The sequence below is a fragment of the Enoplosus armatus genome, chromosome 16, assembly GCF_043641665.1.
Source record: "Enoplosus armatus isolate fEnoArm2 chromosome 16, fEnoArm2.hap1, whole genome shotgun sequence".
In the NCBI taxonomy this organism is placed as follows: domain Eukaryota; kingdom Metazoa; phylum Chordata; class Actinopteri; order Centrarchiformes; family Enoplosidae; genus Enoplosus; species Enoplosus armatus.
Window position 1 is genome coordinate 10,276,146 of NC_092195.1, and position 17,288 is coordinate 10,293,433.

Sequence of the window (17,288 nt, forward strand, 5' to 3'; positions counted from 1 at the left end):
ACCAGAGCACTCTCAGGCCCGCACTCTGAAGGTTGTGCTCTGAATTCACAACAGCGTCTCTTATTTTTAATTTAAATTTTTGGGCTGAAGCTGCCAAGAAATTAATTTACACTTTATTACTGAAATTCCACAATGAATGAGAATGATGTCAAATTTTTCCTTAAGGATATTTGCTCATTTCAGTGTTTGTAGACTTCAGAGTCCCAGTTAACCTTTTCTTAAGTGAGTAAACTTTCTGTACCTGGACCTGCCAAATGCCATGTATGAACACTATACATGTCAAGAAAAAAACACAAGCAAACACAGCAGCTTCACCAGTTTGTCCAACAATGCAGACACTTTTTATTTTTCAGGTCTCATTAGGCAAACTTTCAAATTCAAACACTTTTCCAGGTTTATCATAGGCACCATGCATGACACATTTTCTAAAAACAAAAAAAAAGCAAAAAAAAGAAATTTGCAGACCTGGAATTTTAGAGAGAAAACGACAACAAATCATTGGAATTTATTCAGTGTTTCTTACAGTAGAAGGAACAACAGTATAAAGAAGAGAAGGACAGGGAGAGCGGGAGGTCACAGTCCGCAGTAATGTTAATACTGAGCGTACAGTTTGAAGGGACATTAAGGGGAATCTGCAGCAGCCATACAAGGGGTTGTTTAGGAGTTTGGGTTGCAGGGCTTTAGCTAATGATTTAGCTAGATGTTGTGGGGACTCAGTGTTGGGGTTTATTCTGCCTTCTCGTAGAAACGCGTGCAAACAACTTCTCCGATTGTAAGTGTCTGTGATGGAGAGAGAAAGACAGTGAAAATACAACCAACACACACACACTCAGATGCCACATGTATACACATTTTGTGTGAGCACTCACCAGTGTGAGAGACTTGTCTTTGACTTCCCTGACCAGACTCGTCTCTTTGCCATCCCACTTCTGTACATGCACCATCTTCCCGTCATCTATTGTTACAAGGGACTGCAGCCAACAGAGAAAGAGACAAAGAGAAGGAGTTTATTACACCCAAGTGTATATACAAGATCATCTCATGAATGCAAAATGCATGAATATTTATATATTACATATATGATGAGCTTACAAAGTATAAAGCGTTGTTAAAGTTTAAAAAACCAAAATTAGCTCAACCACGACCAGCTACAACAGAAAAATGCTACTTCTCTTGCTAACCTATGTAACTTTAGCTGGACAGCAGCAACATCTGTGGTTGCAAGTAACAAATTATGCTAAAATGTTGTGTGACAATAGTAGAGACGAGTCGTAAAGTCATTAAACTGACTCAGTAATGTCAGTTATAGCCCAAAGCAATATCTAAGGTTTGCTAACGTCAGCTAACATTAACCACCATGAGCTCCCGGTCATACCAGACCAAGTCAGGCTGTAGAAGCAAAACCCCTGATTATACTGAATCGATTAAGAGTGTATTTTATCTCTTGTAAATTCAGGTCTTTATGTGTAAGAGGAAGAATGTGTTATTTCTTCTTTCAAAACATACATAGTGTCACTTTAAAGCATCAAATAATGATCCAATAATTTGATATGTAAAAATCTAACTCTCTCTTTATCTCCTTTTAAACCCTATCAACTCCTCTGTACCCTTAAAACACAGTTCATTCTCCTCTACCCTCCAAATTAGAATATGGTAATGTTGTTGTGCCTCAGGTCTTGTTTTAGAGTCGCAAAGTATTACCAGCCCTTCTTCTCTGACCCCCACCTCTCACCACTGACCTCCACCCCCTCCTATTCACATTCACAACAAGAATGGTAACCCCCAACTGTGACGCAACACAGTTGTTTGTTTAGCCATCAATCATCCTCATGATAATAATATCACTGTCACTATGGATACATCAGTATTTCAAAGGGTGTATAGCAGGTTTTGAGGAGGCTGAGGTTCTGAAAATTGCTCACCTCATTGAGAGCCACTTTATCAATATTGTTAAAGTATAAATTGAGGTTTTGCCCTTGAGTATTGGTATTCCTCAATTATCACCTGTCTGAGCAACCTGACCTTTGACCTCTCACCTTAACTTTCCTGTCATCAGCGGTGGTCTCATCAAACTCCTCCCCCAGCTTGAATTTGACCTCTGTGTTCTTAAGGGTGCTCTGGGTCTTCACCGTCACTGTGTCACCTTCCACTGAGATGATAGTGGTGGGCTTGGTCATGTTGCCCACCTTACGAGTAGCAAAGCCCACACCTGTAGAAAAGCAAAGACACGTGGGTTACGTAATGTGCTGGGGGAGGATATAGAGGATATTGTTGCCTTGATATGTAAAAAACCCCCAAAAAACTAAGGCCTACAGCCATGCCAGCAGCTCTGTGAGGCTGTGAGGCTCAACCAATGAACATATCAAACAAACTGACAACGCCTCTCCTCAACTGTACTACTGTAGATGTGCTTCAGGCTAAATGCTAACTTTAACAAGCTGCATGCAAATTAGCAGTAAACACAAAGTACACCTGAGGCTGAATATCATTAGTTTATATAATTCATACCAATTCATTCAACGGTTGTCGAGACATTTCGCTCCGAACAAAAATTGTCAACCTCATGGTGGCACTAGAGGAAAAGTCAGTGGTCCAAAGTCATCAGGATTTCTGTCTGTACCAAATTTTGTGCCAATCTATCGAGGAGATGTCAATATATTTGACCTGCTGGTGGTGCTGGATTAAATGTTAATGGAACACTAAAGTTATTATTAATCATCCTGTTGGAAATATGATATATATAATATATGGCAATCCATCCAACAGTTGTCAACCGCAATTGACAGTCCTTAATTTATATGTGCAAAGGAAACATCTCCATAATTAATATTACCAGAGTGAGGATATTTTGAGAAAGGTTTAAAGCAGTAGCCATGCGTTTGCCCTTTGGGTCTCCTTCAACTGACACACTCTCTAATCTCTGTTTGTCTACTGTCCAAACCTGCAGCATGTTCTTCAAACACTGCATTGACCTGACTGCCTGTCTGGGCATGTATCTGCGCACATGATTACTTGCTTTCTTTTTAGGGTGTGTGCATGTGTGTGTGAGGGATCAGGAGAGTTCATTTCATTGGTTGCAAGTGACTCACACCCTTTACTACAAAAGTAGAAATCTGTTATTTTTCAGACTGACAATCCGGTTCATCTCCAAGAGCCACGGCAGCTTTTTTCCCACAATCAATACAACAAAAAATCCCTTTGTGTGTGTGTGTGTGTGTGTGTGTGTGTGTGTGTGTGTGTGTGTGTATGTGTGCAGACGCCTCATTGATCAAGAGGATTGGGGTTAGAGGTTGAAGGATCTCTGGTTTCTATGGTGACCAGGGCAGACACTCTCTCACACACACACAAAGTCAAATACTTTAGTGTCATTCTTCACGGTTGTAAAACCCAGAGCACCTGCCCCCATCACACACACACACACACACACACCAAACTATGTGTGAGATATTTTGGAGCTCACTTTATCTGCACATTCTCGTCCCATTAGGCATTGGGACCATCTTAATATTCAACTCCTCCCATAGCTTCAAACAATGAACAGCTTTCAGCGAAGGTCACCCACATTATGCTCAAGTGTGTGTGTGTGTGTGTGTGTGTGTGTGTGTGTGTGTGTGTGTGTGTGTGAAAGCCACTTTCTTGCCATTCAGAGTTTCTCACAGTGGGGTTTCTCCACTAAAAGAGAGCCCCTCCCGCGTTTCCAGCACTTAGGCCATGCGGTCAACCACTCTTCCTCTTTTTCCTCCCCCTCTGGTTCCCATCTTCTCCCATTTTCTTTCTTTCTCTTTCTCTGTCCCTCTTTCTCTTTCCGCCCGTATTCCTCTTCTCCCTCTTTTTTTTTCCATTCTCCATCTTGGTTCCTCCTTTATTTACCTTTTCATTGACTCCCTTTATCTTTTGTACCACATCACCAGCTGCTTAAACAGTTGAAACACAAACACACATTAAAGCGTCTTTACTCAGCCCTATATTCACATGTGCTCACATGCAGCACTGGCAGCACTGCATCCTCTCCTGTTACATGCGCATGCGCACACACACACACACACACACACATGCATTTACTGTACACACAAAACACACACTTACCCAGCTCCTTCATGTATTCATCAAATTTCTGGCTGTCCTTGAGGTTCCATGTGCCAACGAAAGTTTCGGCCATGTCTGCAGCAGTGTGGAGGAATGAGAGACTGTGTGAGGGTGTGAGGCAGCAAAGCGAGGGAGCGACAGAGTGAGAGAAGAGGGAGAGAGTGTAGTCAGCACCACAGACAGAGCTGCAAGCTTACTGGCTGGATTTATACCGGCTGTTCATGATGTCATCAGGCTGTGCAGAGAGTGCAGGGGAGGAGGGGAGGGGTGGGGAGGGAGGGGAGGGATGGAGACAAAGAGAGAGGCAGAGTGTGTGAGATAAAATTGTTTTTGCAAAAAGGCTACCATGCAAATAAAGTACATTTGAATGTGAATGATAATTTTTTTCTGAATGATTTGCTTGTTTGTTTTGCCTCTATAGTATTCTATGTAGTATAGTAATGTAGCCGTATGACACGGTATAATGTATAGGTATGTTGTGTTTTCTTACATTCTGAATGATTACACCTACACTGTAGGCCTTGTACAACATGCTCTGGCAATACTGTACCTATGTATGGCTATGCCAGCAAAGAAATGTTTGATTAGATCATTTGAGAAAGAGTAAGAGAGGGAAGATCAGAGAGAGCAACAGGGCCACCGTAAAGAAACCCAAGCTGAGGAGAATAAAAGGCAGAGTAAAGAACAGAGGGGGGACGAGGAGGAGGAAGGGTTGATGAATAAGCCCCCGCTGCCAGAGAGAGAGAATGTGAGGAAAAACAGATTGAGCCTGAGGGGAGGAGGGGGGATGATTGATTTTTTTGCAGGGGGGGGTTGAAGGTTGAAAAGAATGTCATGATGGTCCTCTCTGCCTGTCTTCTTGCCTCACTACTTTTCACTTCCTCTGGTTTTCCACCTGCTTTTGTGCTTATTTGACTTTTACTGACCTCAGTCTGGCCTGCCAGAGTACAGAGGGTGACACATACTGGGTGTGTATGTGATGTGAACACTCACTTGTAAAACACATGCACGCTCGCACATGACGGCAGAGTGAGCGGTACTCATGAGTATCAAGATAAGGGTGTTGGAAGGTTGGTTCATTACTAGTACTTATTTTGCACACACACAGAAAAACTTGTGTTTGTTATTTAGGAGGACATCGCATTGGCTTACATTAATTACCTGAAGACTTACCATAACCTTCACCAAAACTCTCTCAATGGTCTCGATAATTCTCCTTGTTGTCAACAAATCCCATGAAAAGACCAAAACCAACAAATAATTGACATTTCTAACTAGTATCATATTTGTATCTTATTGCTTGTACCATAAGACAAGTCACACTATTGCAGTGGCTTGCATTCCTTCATTACAATGAGCACGTGCACTGTACTTTATTTTGAGTCCAACCCCATCCAGATGCAGTAAATAGTCAAAGCCAAATGTGTATTCAGCTGAAAATAGTCCCCAACAAATGCGCTATTTACTCCTGTTTGAGTGACACTACCTAAAAACTACAGTGCCCAGCTGTTTTAGGAAACTATTTAGCTTTAATTGAAAATAAAAGTATATATTTGTGACCTGTTTTTAAAGATATGCATCATTGTAGGGAAGTTGAAAAGTATTGAGAGACTAATGCTCTTTTCATGGGATTTGTTGTCAATAACACCAGCCTTATCCATTAAAGGATAAGGCTGGCCTATTTAGCCATCAGACTTCATGGCAACATTTAAATTGAAATGGGATGAGAGGTATGGGGGTTGTTTGTTTACATTGCCAGGCCTCTGTGAATCATATCTGATCAGACCACACAGTCCTGATGAAGAAGATTTGCTTTTGACTGTTAATCTCTTAATAAATAATAACTAAAGATACAATTTTAACTTTTAATGTTGCTTATATAGTCATGCACATTTAATGTTATAGAGAGATACTTAAGATTTGAAACCAAGTGTTTGGGGCTTTAACCGTAGACTTTAATTAATTAATTTAATGGTTTACCTTGTGGAGCTTTAGGTTCCCATTTGGGAGGTTTGTGCAAAAAGTGTAAAAATGACAAGTTGTGGTTTTATGGGGGCTTATGTGCCCTGCAGTGACTTTCCAGTCTTGGTGTTAAGATAAGACAACTGGCTGCTGGCTGTAGCTTCATATCTAGCATACAAATACGAGAGTGACATCAATCTTCTCATCTAAATCTCATCAAGAAATCAAATAATTGTATTTCAAACTATCCCTTTAAATCGGATGCTAAACTTACCCCGAAGGCACATAGATGTACTAAAGTACACAGTGCCCACACACACACACACACACACACACACACACACACACACACACACAGTGGCATTCATTCACAAGCACAAATGTCCACTAATTATGATGAAACTCCCCTATCTGCAGATGGTCTGATGATCTTATGTCATGTAATAACAAACACACATTAAAACTAACACCCCGTCCCACCACACACACACACACACACACACACACACACATACACGCATATATACACTTTGGCTCTGAAAAAGCTGTGATTGGGGGGAAAAAAGAGTGAATGCTGTTACATCACATCACACCATGTTACACACCCTGTCCCACTGCCCTTGTCCTCCAGGTCCCTCCCTTCTCTCTTGTCTATTAGCGTGTCTAAACTGGCACGTGTGTGTGTGATGGAACGAATATCTGGCATGGGTCTGACATTTGACATAAACAGGTGTGAGAGAGACACATGGGAAAGGAGAGAAGGGGGAGAGAGAGGGGGAGAGGAGGTGAAAGGTGGAAATCATTGAGCTCTGGCCTAGAATAAGTTCACAGGCTGTCTGCGGCTGAGTTTCAACATGTGTGTGGGTGTGTGCTTGACTTTAATGCAAGCCTATGATATAGTGCGCTGGGATGCCTCTGTGGTCACACCTCACATAAAGTTGGATTTTCTCAGGAACGAAACTCCCTGCAGGTACCCTCTTCGTATGGGCTTCCAGCACATGCATGTGAAAATGGTGGGATAAGACAATGCTTTCTAGTGCTAAATAAGCACTATCCATTACATGAATAAACACAGATGTATTAGCAACGTCTTTATCCTGTTTGTGCAGAATCTTAGTTTTCTATTGAGGTGAATTCTTTGTATACATAACAAAATCAATTTTTCAGGCTAGACTGCTGTTGAGGTTGTTGACCTAAGACGTGATTCTAGCCCCTATAGTGTCCAGGCAAACCCTGCACTGCCCGTGTTTGGCTTCAACACACACAACTTTATCCAAGCAGCTGTCTGTACGTGTCTGTCTGTTTAAGGGTGTGTGTGTGTGTGTGTGTAACTGCATTGAGCTGACATAAGCAGAAAGCTGGTAGTCCTGGAACAGGGTTAAACCCCAGAACAGCTAAAGGAAGAGAGGGAACGCCATAAACCGAGGAATGTTGATATGTCTTCCAGCTTTCTTACGGCTTTCCTGTGCATCTGTGTGTGACTGTGTGAATAATGCAACTATATAAACATCTGGACATTGCCACTCCCTTCTCTAACACGCACTCATTTTTTTAGTCATTCATACTGCAGCCTCTCTCTCTCTACGTCGCTGGCTGCACTCATCTGCACACATTCTCACTCCCTTGTCCAAATGGAGCTTGAGTAACAAGACAGAAAGTTAATCACATGGACGAAAGGTTGAACAGCATCTTGACTCTGCATGACTCAGATTACAGAATGAATGGTAGACAGTATATAAGCTGTAACTAATGGCTTTATAAATGGTTAAAAGGGCAATAACCCATTAAAACTGCAGTTTTAAATGTTAAAAGTCCTTAATAAAGGGTTTTTACAATTCAACAATTTACACTGATGTTCAATTGTCCAGATGCTCTGCAGCTCTTTTCCATAAGGTATGTGGTCACAGTCCATTGCAGGGGGATTTCCTGACAAATTAAAGAGCTTGTTAAGAAGAAAGCTTAATGCTTGAGGAGGATAAACCCTTTCCCCTAACCCAAAAGCTGTTCTTGTTAATGGCTTGTAACTGATTTATAAAGCATTAAGAAAGGATTTATAATACAACTTATTAACCCCCCTGTAAAGGGCGCCTTATTAGAAAGTGGTACCATTTATTATGGTAGCAGTTGTTGGCACGCGTCCTTGATTTGTTCTGTAACAATTTGAAAAAGAGGAAAAAACAGACGGATATCGTTCCTCAAGGACCCCACATTGAGTCAGTCTGTCAGATTTCCCTTCCACTTCGTTGGAATTTCTGTGGTGTATCACACCACTGCATGCCACTAAGGGATTCTACCATGAAGTAATGACAAGATAAATTGGCCCATGTTTATCCAGCTTGGTAGTTCTTCCAGGGAACCACTTGGCCCTCTCCTGGATCACCATGCCTGGGTGCATCTCCTCTCTCTCTGCTGGGACATACAGTAGGTGCACTTGCCTCCCCAGCTGGCCAGACACTGGTAGTGCACCATTAGTATGTTTGCCTCCCAGTAATACAAGCCCTTTATTGATTTGGCAGCTGTGGGCAAGATATTACAACATAAAAATTACCACTAATAAAATTTTAACTAAAATTAGTGTTGTGAAATTACAAAATGACCCACAAACACCACATTCAGTAAAAATAAATAATAGTCAACATGAATCCACCAGGAGTGCAACTTGTTTTCACCACAATCTTAGAAAATGTGGTGCCATGGTGGTCTAGTGGTTTAAGGTCCTGGCTATGTAATCACAATGTCCTCTGTTTGAGTCCAGCTGGGGACTCACGTCATCTCCCATCCCTCTCACCTTGTTTCCTCTGAGCTGCCCATCACTCGATAATAAAAGTGTAGAAAACAGACCTTAAACTATAAGGGAATAAATTATTATGGATTAACCCTATTCAGCACTTTTGTTTTCAGTTTGATGTTGGGTCTCAGTGGTGAGTCCAGGATAAGAAGCCGGAATAGGAGTTGTTGCTTCCTGATCCAATATTAACAGTATCCTTGGAGACAGAGCAGTGGGGGGCAGTGCATTAAAAGATCAACTGGACCCTGTGTGTGTGTGAGGCAGAGTATTGGATTCCATCAGTGAAACTATGGTAACTGAGACTGGCAGTCCCTCCACCCGCTCTGTCAGAGCGACTTTACACCATGACTTTCTTCCAGTCATTGATACAAAAGGTTTTGTGTGAGTGTTGATGCATTTATTTTGTCCTTCATCAGCTCTACAGTTGACACATAAACAGATTTTAAGGGCAGCTACTACCACAGAGGACACTGAAATGAAGGCATGTCGCTATTGTTTCTGTGAATTTGGAGATTTTAATATTCTGAGGAGGAATTTACTTTCCACAAATACACACAAATAATAGGATAGAGTGTGGGTTTATAAGACGTATTCTTTTTAAAGTACTTTAAGGTAATTTTTTACCTTTATTAGATAGTAATAGTAAAGAGTTGACAGGAAATTCCGGAAGAGAGAGGGATGGGCGATGATATATGATTATATGGTCACCCTTGGCCAGTGATTACCAACCTTTTTGGTTTGTGACCCCTTAAAATGAAGCAATGTCTTCTTGTGACCCCTCATCAGTGGTCGCATATGTTTACCATTTATATCCAGGTCAACAAAAGACTGATTTTTTCCCCCTATTTGTATTAGAATATAGTAAAAATTGAGGAAGAAATTATCCAGTAATTTACAAGTATAAAGCAAAGATTAGAGGAAAGTCTATATATCAGAAATATGTTTTTTCTCCTTTCCTCTACTGTTGATCATCTCAAGGCCCCTCAAATGTATCTCACAACCCCTTGTGGTGGTGGCATTCACAGCCTATATATCTGGCAATGTGCTGATAGCTTTGAAACAGCCTTTATAGCCTAATATCACTTAGAAAGTGAGAAATAATAAACACCAGACAGCTACAGACACTAATTCGTTTGTCATGATGTAAAAGTAGGTCTATAGCAGCACCCTCAATGCAATGGTATCTCTTTGCTGAAAACAATTCACCAGAAACGTCTCACTCTCCAGAACTGGCCTCCTCATCAGTTCCAAATCTCAACAAAGTGAAACACATTTCCGGTCAAAGTCTTTGATGAGTTTTGCTAGCCATCTACTAGCCTAAAGTACACTGAAAAGAAAAAAATGACCGCTTTAATCAGATTCTAAAGTACATGACAACCACACCACAGACATTTAAGTGATTAGGCCACCCACAGCACAATAGTCAGTGATTCACAAGGATTTTATTTTGACGGCAAAATCGCTCAGCTTCCGGTATTTCTCTCTCTCTAGCCGTCCAACTTGACGTATATCCATGGCAACCACTGTAGCTACACCAGGTCCGGTCATCTCTCTGCGCATCCCGATACCTTTTCTGTCAGCTAAGAGGCGAGGACATGACAGCAGCAACTTGTGGAGAAATAAGAGTGCATGAAAAAATAAATGTCGCCGAGTTGTTGTAGCTCATGTGTTGTTCTGGAAAGTCATGACGCCCTCACAGAGAGCCCGGCACGGATGCGAAGCGGCGCGTAACGCTAAATGGAGAATAGCAGGTGAGTGGATGGTCCGATTGAATGGATTTTACTTACAGTTAAAACAGTCTCTATTACAAATATTAATCTGTCGTTAATGGAATGGCTGAATTGTCTGTATGATGGCCCATACATCAACTGGACTAACGTTACATACACACTAACTTTTTTAAGATTTTATGACTCGATCTGAGCTGTGACAAATGTAAAATGATTTACGTGGCGCGTTATTACTATGGGAAGGGTCCTGAAATGATTATCTATTCCCTAACCCCCCCCCCCCCCACACACACACACACACACACACACACACACACACACAAAGACCCTCAAAGGTCCCAGGACCCCCAAGAAAAGTCAACCTTTCTTGACTGGCCACAGCTGGCTCTTTATGAGAAGTTTAAGCTAAAGGACACGGAGTTTTTCTGTGTCTGTGTGTTTATTGTTGTGTGTGTGTGTGTGACTGTGACTGTGTGTGCGGATGCTCACTCTCAGGGGGTCAGTGGTGTCTTGTTAAAAGGTGGGCCCGGTCCTATTAGAGGTACAGGGTCTTGTGTTTCTGTCTGTTGTTCTGCATCTGGAAACAAAACAAAAAAACAAACCCCCTGCTGACGGGACGGATAGCATCTCAGTGTCTCCCTCAGTGCCAGAAAGTGAAACGTCAAAGATGCTGCGTGTCTCTAATGGTTCATTAATCATGCAGATTCAGCCGAGCCTTAACCAGGTCAAGCAAGCTTTTGTTAAGTTGTGTGTGTGCGTGTGTATGTGTGTGTGCATGACTTAAGGAAGCCTAAATAATTCAGCCGGTGGTGCAAGGTGCTTGAAGAATCTCAAATGGCCCTTGCACTCCATGTGATGGAAAACACTCAAATCTGATCAGCCGGATTTGTTTTCACACACACTCACACTGGATGAGGAACTGGTGTTGTGTTACTTATGAGTTTTTCTTTGTATACAAGTCTAGAAGACACAACGGTGTGATGACGTCAGTGTTATTAAGTACACTTTCAATAATCCAACTCTTGCTTTCCGTCTTTGTTCCTCCACCCCTGTCCTCCTCCCTCCCTGCCTCAGCTCCTCCGGCCCCCTTGTTGAAGCGTGCTGGTGGGGCACCCCAGCCGTGGCCCATTCACCCCCACCCTCTGGGACAGGTCCACAGGTCCCACTTCCCTCCTCCACCTCCTCTTCCTCCTCCTCCTCCGCCTCACCTCCCTCTCTTCCACACCCGCCATGCAGAGGAGAGCGCAGAGAGGCCGCATCTAGTCACCATCGTCCGCCCCTGTGGTCAAAGTACAATACGCAAGGTGAACACAATATTTACCAGTTTTGGCAGCACTTTAAAATAAGGCATCCTTCATGAAGGGTTTATAGGTTGTAACTAATGGCTTTATCAATGGTTAATAAATCTTTTACTAATGGATTAAGGTGTCAATAAGAACAATGTTTTGGGTTGAGAGATGGTGTTTATCCTTTATATTTGGCAATAATGCAGTTGTAAATGTTTGTAACACATTGACAAGTCCTCACAGGTTTTTCACTTTCTAATAAGACACCAAGCCTGCAGTTATAAATGTTAATACTGGTAAAGAGCCTACTAAGGACCCTAAACTAGGAAAAAGGACTTTTCACAACCTGGCAACCCAAATGTTTCAAATCATTAATATCTTATAACAGATCAATACAACATTAGTCAATTATTTATTAACCATTAATAGAGCGTTTAGTTACAACTTACAAACCTTTATGAAGGGTTCTTCATGAGAAAAATGGGCACCCAGTCATCAATAGCTGAGAGAGTGATTTACATGGGAAAGAATTACATAACGTAACTGTCATTGTCGTCTCTCCAGGTAACAGTGCTGTTGAACCGTAGAGGTGTGGTGTCCTTCGAACAACTGCTATTGGATATCTCTGAGGCGTTGGGGTTTCCTCGCTGGCACAGAGCCAGAGTCACGCGCTTGTACACGACCCATGCACGAGAGGTGAGGCTCAACCACAGCCACATTAACCTGCTAGGGAGCCTGAGGCCAAAATGCACTGATTGGCCCCTTTTAACGACTCCCACAATCTTCCCAAGCCCTCCCCAGGTGTACTGTGGGGTTCTAGGAATACGAAACATGTAAAAACAAAACTGAAATAATGAAGCTCTTTAAACTAGCTTTTGACGGGTACCCTCTTCATGGCCTCAAGATTGTGTAAGATATAGCAGGACACACCTTAAGGCCCTTTTCATGTCAGTTGATGTTGTGCTTTAGTGCGCTCCCATACAAATGTTATGTTCAATCAAATTAGTTCAAACAAGTTGACAGACAACAGACCTGGAGCTTACGAGACTCCTGAAGTTCCTGAATCCTGAAGTTATGGGGCCCCAGGGCTTTGTCCTGCTTTGCCCAGTTGGTAATCCAGTGTTGGTCCACACCTAATGCACTGCTCTTCAGCCGACGCCCACCTATTGAGTGGGGCAGATAAATTAAAGGGACAACAAGCTGACATAAAGGGATTTGTTGACACAATGAGGATTTAGAAATGTAAACTTGCATGCAATGACTCTACTCAACTCTAATGATGCTACAAAGCTCTTAAATTACGGTTCTTAAAATCAAATTACCTGGGAGGCACTGGCTAGGTTGTTCTCGGGGCGCCACCTCAACACTTGGCAGGTAGAAAAAACTCAGACATTTTGCATATATTATAATATATAATTGTAATTATAATAAACTAAAAGATTGGGAAAACATAAAAATGGTAAAACTTTTTAGTTGGATGTAACAGTTAATTCCAAACATGTCAGGGGCTTTATGAAATTGTCTTGTGGTCCAGATTTTGTCTTAAAATTGTCATTCTTTCTCTTTTTTTTTTCATAGGTAAAAGGTGTATGTGATTTCTTCCGAGGCGAGGTGGCCTTCCTGGCGCTGGGGAAGGCGCGTCCAGAGCTGAGCAGTGTGCAGGAGGCTCTGGAGGAGCTGTTTCCAGAACATTCCCACTACCGGGCTGACGCACTGCGGAACTGGGAGAAAAGACTCCGTCCTGCACCAGATAAAGCAGCAAAGGCCGACAGTGGATACAGTGAGGGGACAGACAGTGGCGAGACACACACTAACCAGGAGACACATCAGGACACAAACACACATGTCAAACATCATACTAATACACACACAATTACACAGCCGCCTCACCATATAGACACACACCAGCCTGAAAATTACAGCTCAGATGTAAAGAAGAGTCATAAAAAGAATTCATGCAGAAAACCTGCTCACCTCCCCAACCACCTGCAGAGGCTGCGTGTGAGGGGTGGGGTCAGAGAGAGACAGCCCTCTGTCATTGGTCCATTTAAACACGAGGAAGGACTTAGAGAAGCAGACGTACCCTCTCCTACACTGTGTGAAAACTGCTTGGCAAGGAGAGTTAAACATCAGGGTCCAGAACGGCTCAATCCACTGTCAGGAAGGGTCCCACTTCCTCCTGTGTCGAGGAAGCAAAAAGCAAGCTCTTACGCAGAACAGGAAGTGAGAAAATTGTACATTCATGTCAGCCCTCCACCTCCTCAGCCAATCGGCAGAGATGAGGAGAAGAGCGTTACCCAATTACAACTTTCAAATCCACTTCCATATGTGGGTCACGTACACACAGACAAACAGCAGAGGACGACCTTTGACCTTCCCTCAGACAGCAGTGATGTCACCCTGGCAGATGTCGAGCGTTGCTATGAAATTGGACGTGTGGTTGGAGATGGCAACTTTGCGGTAGTGCGAGAGTGCCGCCGTCGTGACAATGGGCAAACCCTTGCCGTGAAGATCGTGGAACGCTCCAAGCTGATTGGTCGAGAGCACATGATGCAGAACGAGCTGAGCCTTCTGGGTAGCCTCTGTCACCCTCGCATAGTGCAGCTGTTCGCACACCACCACACACGCACTCACTCCTACCTGGTGATGGAGCTGGTGAGCGGGGGGGATCTGTTTGAGGCCATCAGTGAGAGGGGGAAGTTTTCAGAGGCAGAGGCTGGACTGATGGTGTCGGATGTAAGCGAAGCACTGAACTACATCCACTGCAAAAGTATCGTCCATCGAGACCTCAAACCAGAAAACCTGCTGGTGAGTGTGAATTTGAGAATTGAATTTGTTATTTGTTATTTGTTGTTATTATTGCATCTTTAAAAATCATTCTGATGTCTTTTTGTTTGTAAAAAGTTTTGACAACCTCTTTTGATATTGCCCCCAGGGGGTGCCAAAGATTTTTTTTAATTCTATACATAGTGGCTTAAACATTTAGAAAGCAAAATTATTAATTCCAAAATTGAATTAAAAGACTATACATATTTTTTTCTATTTGAAGAGCAAATCTCCCCAAAAATCACAACACACTCTCTATTCTTTATCGTTTTTTTGTTAATAGTGTAATTCAAGGCGACAACAGTTAGCCAACTTTTATTAATCTTCTGTCTAGACCCTCTTTTAATACTTCTGGAGTTATAATTGAAAGCTCTTCATATAAACTGAGATCAATATTTTGCAAAACCAAAAAATGTAAATGTAAAAAGTATGAGTAACTCAGGTTTCTATGGCAAGCATGTGGGTGCCCTCGGAGACATTTGAATTTTAAAAATATAGTCTCAGCTCTCTGTGCCTGACTCTCTTTCTGTCTGTATCTTGTTTTTCGCTCTCAGATAGAGTGCAGGGCTGCTGGCATCTGTAGGCTGAAGCTGGGAGACTTTGGTCTTGCGATGGTTGTGACTGAACCAGTCTTCACAGTATGTGGCACGCCCACGTATGTAGCCCCAGAGATTCTCTGTGAGACAGGTTAGTACTGTTTGCTGCCGTATTAATCACTGCTTTACATTCCTTTTAACTTTAAAATCTGTATTTGCATCACTAAATACAGGTGTTTCTTGTTTTAAAACTCTTCCAAACACTTCTTTTCATCAATTTCCAATCTGACTTTGTGTAATATTTTCTGTGGTTTGACCCAACAGGTTATGGTGTTGCAGTGGATGTATGGGCTCTGGGTGTTATTCTCTATATCCTGCTGTGTGGATTCCCCCCATTTCGCAGTCGTGATCGGGACCAGGAAGAGCTCTTCCAACTAATAAAACAGGGACAACTCCACTTCCTGTCCCCCTACTGGGACCCTATCTCAGAAGGTAAGAAGTACAGAACAATAAAGTGTGATACCACAAATAAACAATCTGTTTCTTACTCTGTTGTGTGTGTTTGTGTGCAGAAGCCAGAGGCCTTGTCAGAGCTCTGCTTCAGCCAGATCCCGCAGTGAGGCTGACAGCAGAGCAGACTGTGCAGCATCCCTGGGTGAAGGCTATGGCTTCAATTTGCAGGCAGAGGGCGCTCACAGACAAAACTCAGAGGAACACAGCAGATACTGGAGCAGAACCAGACAGAGCCCAGCGACCAGCTCAGACCAATGCAGCAGAAACAATGACAGACAAAACACCAGGACACACCAGCAGCGAGGGAGAAATCACACATGAAGAGCTCTGCAGACATGATGAGAGACAAACTGAGGTGAACACAGGACGGGGACAAGATGACAAACCACCACAGCTACAATTAAAAGAGACAAGTACAGTTCACACCATATCTCCACAGATCAAAGTGCACACACCTTCAGAGGCCACATCTGGTCAACAGAGACCAGAGTGCACCTCCTCAGACTCTGGCTCACCCAGCAGGGAGCACAGCAGGCGAGAAATACAGGACCCGGGTCCCAAGCTGTCAAACACAGACTGTGATCCTGTTGAACTCAATCAGCTCGGTGCCCCAGCAGCCCAAACTGAGCTTCCATCCCGGACACAATCAAAACAAAACAGCCAACAGCAGTCACCTCCATACTCATCACCTTCAACAAATCAGGCGCAACAAACCACAGCGGGTCACTCAACACCACCCATCCTCTAACCCAGCAGCAGCGTCTCCACCCCGCTCTCTCCATCAGCAGAACTTCACCTCTCCCAACCCTACCAAAGCCACCGCCCAAAACCACCCAGCCGAAAACTATGACGAGCCGAACGTTCCCACCACCATCACCCACCCACACAGTCTTGACCTCACTGTCAATCTCCTGTTTAACCGTGTGATTAGATCAGGGTCATCACTTTCATTGTTCCGGACAATACCACTGATTTCTCGGTAGCTGAATCCTTGAATGACCTGCAGATGATGTGATTTACTCTCTTGGGATTGAATAGAGTCTGATTGATGACAATAGATAAATCTTATAACTGTGTGTAATCCGTGTATCCTGCAATCATAAACTGATCATGAGATGTCGTGTAATGGCTGAGGTATGGGGTCTGGGATTACAAGAGGAGGATGGGATGGGAAGTAGTGAAACACCGTGAACACTATGTTGAAATGAATGGAAGAGAGTTGATCAAGTAGGACTCAATTTGGATTTAAACATATTTGCAGTTTGTCATTGTTTCTAATGTGGTGGTGTATTCATGAAAAAGCTTTTTAGTACATTTCTGAAGTGTTTTTGTTTTGGTTGCTCCTATATGTGTTTCTGCAAACCATGTTTAACCTTGAGGATATGATATGTTATCATGTCTGCCATTCCTAGAGGTAGCTATTTTTAATTCCTTGTTTGCTTGCGACACTGACCCATCCGACTTTTATACCTCTAGAAGTCCATTCCTAGAAGTCTGTGGGTCATTTATATAGCAACATTTGTTTACTATACGTTCAGAATATATAAATATCTGTACCAAG

General features: G+C 42.8%; 2 protein-coding genes across 2 annotated transcripts; one reads left to right on the forward strand and one right to left on the reverse strand.

Moving 5' to 3' along the window:
- Positions 1 to 310: 310 nt before the first annotated feature.
- On the reverse strand, positions 311 to 4,253 carry fabp3 (fatty acid binding protein 3, muscle and heart). Its single transcript, XM_070921274.1, has 4 exons — positions 4,087 to 4,253; positions 2,037 to 2,209; positions 870 to 971; positions 311 to 780 (listed from the first exon to the last, which is right to left on the reverse strand). Exons 1-4 carry the CDS (start codon positions 4,157 to 4,159, stop codon positions 727 to 729), a joined length of 402 nt encoding a protein of 133 aa, XP_070777375.1. The 5' UTR covers positions 4,160 to 4,253; the 3' UTR covers positions 311 to 726.
- A 6,267-nt stretch (positions 4,254 to 10,520) lies between these two features.
- On the forward strand, positions 10,521 to 16,475 carry dclk3 (doublecortin-like kinase 3). Its single transcript, XM_070922143.1, has 7 exons — positions 10,521 to 10,587; positions 11,641 to 11,870; positions 12,417 to 12,548; positions 13,431 to 14,660; positions 15,233 to 15,365; positions 15,539 to 15,706; positions 15,787 to 16,475. The coding sequence occupies exons 1-7, from the start codon at positions 10,521 to 10,523 to the stop codon at positions 16,473 to 16,475; spliced, it is 2,649 nt and encodes an 882-aa protein (XP_070778244.1).
- Positions 16,476 to 17,288: the final 813 nt, after the last annotated feature.